Source organism: Arachis duranensis, chromosome 3 (genome assembly GCF_000817695.3).
Source record: "Arachis duranensis cultivar V14167 chromosome 3, aradu.V14167.gnm2.J7QH, whole genome shotgun sequence".
Taxonomy (NCBI): domain Eukaryota; kingdom Viridiplantae; phylum Streptophyta; class Magnoliopsida; order Fabales; family Fabaceae; genus Arachis; species Arachis duranensis.
This window is the reverse complement of record NC_029774.3, coordinates 2,500,184-2,508,247: the sequence shown is the minus strand read 5'-3', so window position 1 is coordinate 2,508,247 and position 8,064 is coordinate 2,500,184. Positions and strand designations below refer to the sequence as shown.

General features: G+C 34.2%; 2 protein-coding genes across 2 annotated transcripts in view; one reads left to right on the top strand and one right to left on the bottom strand.

Annotated features, from left to right (window-relative positions):
- LOC107476852 (U-box domain-containing protein 13) overlaps positions 1-2,792 on the top strand; it is a gene marked incomplete in the record, with an annotated part of 3,203 nt that extends 411 nt beyond the window's left edge. The window contains 3 exon segments of the mRNA XM_016096777.3: positions 151-256; positions 353-808; positions 1,399-2,792. Of these exon segments, the coding sequence (XP_015952263.1) occupies positions 151-256; positions 353-808; positions 1,399-2,514 (1,678 nt within the window).
- Positions 2,793-7,151: 4,359 nt separating this feature from the next.
- Positions 7,152-8,064, bottom strand: part of LOC107477087 (dof zinc finger protein DOF2.4) — a 1,613-nt gene continuing 700 nt past the window's right edge. The window contains 1 exon segment of the mRNA XM_021137275.2: positions 7,152-8,064. This exon segment is cut by the window's right edge and continues 30 nt beyond it. Coding sequence (XP_020992934.1) covers positions 7,364-8,064 — 701 coding nt within the window. The 3' untranslated portion in view covers positions 7,152-7,363.

Genomic DNA, 8,064 nt, shown 5'->3' with positions numbered 1-8,064 from the left:
CAGGGATTTCCTCTCCTTCGCTGCCAATTGCAGTAAGATTTTCATGGTTTGTTATTCTCATCTCCCTTTTTATTCAATTCTTTCTCTTTTTTCCCCCAATAATCCAGCAATTTTGAGAAAAAGGTTTAATCTTTTGCAGGTTCTTGAGAGGGACCAAATTATGACTAAGTTCTATGAGGTCTCGGCTAGGTTGGAGCAGTCTTTGGCGGCGGTTTCATGTGATCAACTCGACATTTCAGATGAAGTTAAGGAGCAGGTTTGTGTATATTTGCATCATAGTGATCTTACTCATTACTCAACTCAATCAATGCCACTATTTGCTCATGTTGTTTAATTCTACCTATGAATCAAGGTTGAGCTAGTTCTTGCTCAGTTCAGAAGAGCAAAAGGGAGGGTTGATGAACCTGATACCAAGTTGTATGAGGATGTGTTGTCCCTCTATAACAATAACACTGATGTAGCTACCAATCCAGATGTTTTTCGGCAGTTAGCAGAGAAGTTGGAATTGATGGGAATAACTGATCTCACACAAGAGTCACTTGCCCTGCACGAGATGGTGGCCGTAAGTGGTGGCGATCCGGCCGGACGCATTGAGAAGATGTCCATGCTATTGAAGAAGATAAAAGATTATGTTCAAACTGAAAATCTAGTTGTGTATGATACTGTAGGAGGAAAGGGCCATTCTTCAAAAACCAGCAAACAAGTCTCAAATGAAAGGAATCATCAGACGCCTGTTATCCCTGATGATTTTCGATGTCCTGTTTCTCTTGAATTGATGAAGGATCCTGTCATTGTTTCAACAGGACAGGTATGTCTGTATTCTATCATTCTCTGTAGGGATATTTATAGTTTGTTTCTGAAATCTGAACTGTGCCTATGATGTTCTTTATTGTTAGAAACACAATGCCAGTTTGGTCCCTAAAAGATCAAAATGATGAGAAATTAGTTTTTTTAGCTTGTGGTACCTCAATGATGAATTCTATACTTGCCACTGAGATCTTGTAGCGCTAACAAAAGATGTATTAGGAACTAATCTGTCAGTGCAATGATTATTGGGATATCTTAAGAGAATATAATATCTTTTGGAGGCTAAATTGTTAGCATTTTAATCTTTCGGGAATCAAATTGGTGGTTTTCTTGTAAGGCTTATTGGGATTCGTAGTTATTTGCAGATGAGGATACTCTTGTTTTACTCAGTACTCACTATCATTTGAGCATCATGTTATCAGCAAAATTGTTGGATATTACCTTGCTTCCTTTGTTCTCTAAAATCAAATGCTATTGAGCTTCATATGTTTTGAAGTTTGCAAGTTATGCATAATGGATTTCTGTAATTTTGAAATACTTTAGAAACCAGTCCTTAATACAATACAATTGGCATTTTATGATTGTGTGCAGACTTATGACCGTTCTTCTATTGAGAAGTGGTTAGAAGCAGGGCATGGTACATGCCCAAAAACACAGCAGAGCCTCACTAGTACCGTCCTCACACCCAACTATGTCTTGCGAAGCCTCATAGAACAATGGTGCGAAGCAAATGGCATGGAACCACCGAGACGACCAAGCAATTCCGAACCTAGTAAATCAGTGTCGGCTTATGCCCCGGCCGAACGAAGCAAGATTGAAACTCTTCTCCAAAGGCTGACTTGTGGCAGTCCAGAAGAGCGAAGAACAGCTGCAGGGGAGATCCGGCTTCTTGCAAAGCGCAATGCAGATAACCGTGTGGCCATTGCAGAAGCCGGTGCAATACCTCTCCTTGTTGGTCTCCTCTCTGTGCCTGATTCCCGCACTCAAGAGAATGCTGTTACCGCACTTCTGAATCTTTCTATATATGAAAACAACAAAGGAAGCATTGTATCTTCAGGGGCAATTCCAGGCATAGTTCATGTGCTCAAGAAGGGAAGCATGGAAGCTCGAGAAAATGCAGCAGCAACACTTTTCAGCCTATCAGTTATTGATGAAAACAAGGTTACAATTGGTGCTTCAGGAGCCATACCTCCATTAGTAACACTTCTAAGTGAGGGTACTCAGAGGGGTAAGAAAGATGCTGCAACAGCACTCTTTAATCTATGCATTTATCAAGGGAACAAGGGAAAGGCAATCAGGGCCGGTGCCATTCCCACATTGATGAAACTTGTAACAGAACCCAATGGAAGCATGGTGGATGAAGCGTTGGCCATTTTGGCAATATTGTCTAGCCATCCTGATGGAAAGGCTGCCATTGGTGCTGCAGAGGCAGTGCCCTTTTTGGTACAGTTTATTGCAAATGGTTCACCCAGGAACAAAGAAAATGCGGCTGCTGTCTTGGTTCATCTTTCTTCTGGAGATCAACAATATCTGGCTCAGGCCCGAGAGCTCGGCGTGATGGATCCTTTGTTGGATTTGGCTCAAAATGGCACAGATAGAGGAAAAAGGAAGGCAGCACAATTGCTAGAACGCATGAGCAGGTTCCTTGAGCAGCAGAGTCAAAATGAACTGAACCATGTTGCACATACCAGCATTGATAATACCTAATATGTGTTTGTTCTATGCTTTTTGATCATTTGACATTTTGTCCCCTTTCTTTTTAAGTGTTAGAGGAAAGGGTGGAAGATCACCAAGCTACTCCATTAATTCATTTGTTTTGTGTAATATAATACAGAAAATAACAATGGCAAAAACTCTGAAAAGGGAGAAGAAACATATATACAAGAAATGGACCAGGTGTGCCTGACCTATAAGAGTGTCAAATTATAACATATATTATCCTCATCATCCTCAATGTTCATGTAAATAGGCCTTTGAACTTGCAATCAGAGTTATGGATGCTTTTAATTAGAAGTAACGCCATATTAAAAAATAAAATAAAAAGTGGTCAAACATTGACCACTTTTACATATTGTTGAGTATGAACAAGTATAGTCTTTTTATATACCTGGATTTTATTATAGCTGCTCCAATTGACTTCTGGTTCCCATATGATTTATCTAAATCTAAAAGATGTGACACTTCAATTTGGTGTTGCACATAAAAATGTATTTCCTATCAAAACACCCAAATCGGGTTTCTTGAGTTTTATGTTTTAACCTACTTGTCGTTTTCCTTTGAGTCAATAACTGACATTTATAGTCCTTTCTAATTTTGAGGGGTTTGGCCTGCATCATTCATGGTGGTTGTTTCTCCCAAATGGTGATGTATATATGTTGATTTGCGGCCTTCATTATTCTAATATAATTAACTTTCATATCTTTGTAGAACTCCCATATTTTATATTATACAGCTCAAGATCCCCATCATGCATTAAGAATGTATAGTATTAAACTTGATTAATTAGTCTTGTCATCCTTGTAGACAATTATTTTTACTAATTAAATAATTTACTTGAGATCTTTTTTCTTTAATTTTGGTACATATAACTCTACTGGGAACTTTATTAGAAGTACATTCATATATACATATGCATGCATGTACCTTATTATTGTTGGTAACGGCCTGCGCCATTGACGGGTGGATTAGGTCCCCAACCTACTATGGAAAAAGAAAAAGAACAAGAACATGCATGCAAATAAAAGAGGCCAGCGAAGAAGGGTAAAGCAAAATATATAAGACAAACCAAGCATATTACTGTGTGTGTTACAAAATTGAAAAATCTAATATTTATTTTATGTTTGTTTGTTATAATAACTTTTATTAACAAATACTAAGAGTAGTAATAACCAATGTCTTTGAAAATCCTTTTATATTTGGAGAATAAAAAAAAAGACTAATGATTAGAGGCACTAATGTTTTGTGGATTAATCATGGTTGAAATCAGTGTCCAAATACAGACAGTCACAAAAGCGAAGTTCACGAAGCATGCATGAGTTTCTGAGCCCTCTTTCATTCATTCGTACCATGCCAGTAGTAACTGCACATTTACTCATCACTCTTTTCTTTTTCTCTACTCTATTTTCATTACTACAATCTAAATTAAATCATCTTTTTCTTATCAATATCTAAATTAAATCTTATGCTTATTAGTCCTAACCTAACTAAATCAATTCCAAGTTTGTGAGGGTATGTCTTTTTAAACACAATTTTCTCATTATATTCGGTAGAATGAATCTAAAAAAATAAGAGTAATACTAAGTAACCAATAACTTTCTTGAATAACATGAATAATTACTAATCAAATCAAAATACACTATATCTCTAAATTATTCACCTAAATTTTAATATTAGAATAACCATCCGTATACCTAGTAAAATGAAAATCCGATATATTCATTGTTCACATTATTTAATATTTTTATTTTTAGAGGAGTGCTAGGGGATAGCAACTTTTGTTATTTGTAGCCATCAAATAGCCATCAATGATGATTTTAATGGTGTGCGATTAGTCTGAGATTTCATCCAATAGTTCATTTTTCTTTGTTAGTTACATGTTGGCCAGAATTTAATAAAGTTGTTGGCTCTTAAACTTTTTCTTATTTTTATTTATATAATTATTTTAAAACTTTAACAAACTATTAAAAAAAATTAATTATTTATTGTTTATATATATTTTTATAGTAGTTTTTCACTTAATAAATTAAGAATTACTTTATCATAAATTTAAATTTTATTTAAAAAAATAGTTATTAATCAATAAATTACTATATAGAGAATGTAAAATTCGAATTCTCAATCTTACTTAAGGGAATGAATAAATTTACCACTTATCAATTCACTATCAACTCAAGTTAGTTATCAAGCTAGCTAATTGGTGTTCTTCTTTGTTTTTTTTTTTTAAACTACTGTGTTGAATATTTCTTGTTTGAGACCCACAGGAACCGACATTTTAGGAATCTTGGTGCCCATTATAGTGCCTACGTCCAAAGACACAGAGAGAAGAGCTTTATTCGTTCTTCAAAGGCAGCATTGGTCCTTACAAAAGTTATCATCTTCTCAATCATCACTATTCTTTTCCATCACATAATAAATTCATAATATATAATAATTCTTCAATTCCCCTACTCTACCTTTAGATTATTACAATGACTTAATAAAGTTTCTAATTATTATTGTAATGTAATATTTAATTTGAACGGCACTATCACTCGCTACAACCTACAAATAATAGGCTAATAGAGAGGATTTTTTATTATATTATATTAATTAACTAATATTTTTTATTTGTTCTGCTCAATAACTTCTAGAAACACTTTCACACAGAGCAGTAGTTTTTGGTCCAACATAGAATTACATGATTTCGAGTGGGATTTTGGCGTCTTCTTAGAATTGGTTACACTTCGTTTCTCCACTTTCATTCTCATATCCAACAAACACTAACGTCCCATCTTTTGAATCTAATATCATAATAATAATATAACTACAACATCGTAAGTTTGACCACTCTTGACTGATGATGTATGTCCAATATATTTATATATCAAAATCTCTCACCTCCTTTATTTGTTGTCAAAATTTTGTTTGTGAAACATTTATTTTCAAAGTATGTATTAACTTTTAAGTAATGACAATTATCCAACATGGATAATGTTCATATCCCTTGCATATTTTATACCAAAATAAATTGATTATTAAAATGTTCTAATTTGGGGGGTAATATAATTAAGAAGGAAATTATAGTAAATCACAATAATAGGAACTCACTTTAGGTCTTTATTTTCTTTAAAGTAATAACCAACTCTTTCTAGGTCTTTACCATATTTTTACCCTGGTGATGATTTAGAGATTCCAACAATTACCTTCTTCAGAATTTAAATCTTATTACTTTTTTTTGGGACTACAACTCGCTTACCAATATTGCATCCAACTTTACATGGTCATATCATAGTCACTTTAATAATATTTTTGGAACTCTTTCTCATTGAAATTTGAAGTTACTAATTAGTAGTCAAAACCATGAATGCATGATATACTAAATCTCTGGCAAGAGTTTTGGATGGTGAAAACTCAATTGCAGATATAACTTCACAGAGTTGATAGTTGAGAGTCGTTAAATGATTTGACAAGTTTAACTAAATTGTCGTCTAACAACTCTCAACTACCAACTTTACATGAAATTAACTGGAGAATGAATTTTTACCGTTTTGGACACTAGTTTGCAATATGTTATTATCACTATAAGTTCTTTTTATTATTTATTATTTTAAAAGAGAAAGATCCCAACACTAATATTCCTATGTAAAAGTACTATATATATATATATGAAATCAAGGAGCTTCCTTGGAATAATGCAAAATTTTCCAAACATTATTCAATTAAGTTTCCAAGAAATTGATGAGATTATTATGGTAAAGAAAATAAAGGTTGGAGGCAAAGCTTATTTAACTCCAGCTTCTAGGTCTCAAAGCAAAGGCTGGTGAAAATTGAAGTACTCATCACAGTGACTGAAGTGAAAGAGAAAGATCCGCAGAAAAAGAAAAAGTACATGTATAATTATTATACATAGAAGATAATAACGAAGAAGAAGATGGAAGGAGTGAGTTACAACAAGTTAAGGCTTCTTTGGCCTCCGAAAAATGTGTGTCAGATTTGTCACCTCCTTTACCTTCAAATTTGTCCAACTTGTGTATCATCCTATCGTACTAATAATTTATAACTGTCTATTATCATAGATTCATTATTTATTAATTTAATTAAATTATTATTATTTTAATTGATTATTTATAATTAACAATAGCATTTGTATCACATGCAAACCAAATTCATGCCATGCATGCATTATAAGATGAAGTAATTTAAGAGGGTGTCATCACAAATTAAACTAATAAAATTAAGATGATTTAAACTTAATTAAAGTACAGAAGCTAATTGAGGTTGAGGTAGATCTATCTAAACAAAAAATGAAACATGTTATTTCCGACAAACACACTGGCTTGTTCAAAAGCTAACGTGGAGTGGCACATTCTTTAGTACCATATCAATGTCACTTTTCTTCTTTCCTAGTAACCCTGCTTTATCGTGTTATAGCAGAATCTCTTAATCTCATGTGAGCCAAAAAAAGAAAGAAAAAAAAAACGGTGCAAGCAGTAAACAATAGTGTGATCTAGCTAGCATGAATTGAAGAAGATATATCATCAGAGTGTGAATTATGAAACTAAACTTAGAAATTAAGAAATTAGAGACAATAATATATATAGCATACACACAAAATATTACATGCACACACACACACACAAACAGAGTTAATAATAATAATAATAATAATTATACAAAATAAAAACACATCAAGCCCCATATATATGTAGTAGTACAGAAATTACTCGACTCAATTAAATTAAAAAGAAAAAAACATAAAATAAACAGAATGAATAATGACCAGAAATTACTACCATTTGTTTGCATTAACTTTCTTGGTTGATTCATGAGCATGAAGAGGTAGGTTTACATATCCAAGTTATAAGAGATTATGAGGAGTGGAAGAAGAAGCAGCTAGAGCTGACATATCAGTGTTCCAAGAATAGTATTGATGATGAGAGACATTCAAGTTGGTTGTGGTTGTTGTTGTTGGTCTTGATCCGTTCTCTTCCATTTTCACTGGTGGTTGCATCTGATTATTAACCCTAGAATTTCCAGCTATGTCAACCAAGCCTGAAGAACCTTGATCATTTTCATGATGAAAAGTATTAGGGTATGATATTGATGATGCTACTGCAGCTGAAGAAGAATTCGAATCAAAACCGTTTAAGAACGGAAACTGCTGCAGCCGCCACTGATCCACTACTACTCCATTACTTGCAGCTATAGCAGAAGCAGAATTACCAACAAACCCCATCTGAGGATGATGATGATCCGTTAAGCTCAGACCCATGTTTGAAGCAACTCCATAGCGGCTAAGATGATTCTGGAGAGAAGCCATGAAAGGAAGGTTTGGTGGTTGATGACCAATCAGCTCATGAGGAGGGATGTTGTTTGAAGGAATTGCACTCGAAGATTGTTGCTTTTCATTGTTATTGTTTGGTGGAGATTTCGAGCGGCTACTACTCCTCTTGTTCTTCTTGTTACGGCGGCAACCACCCCCCACCGGAACGTTCCTCAGAGCACCACCTCTTGTCCAGTAACGCCTACAGGCCTTGCAGAAGTGGCGGGGCTGAGACA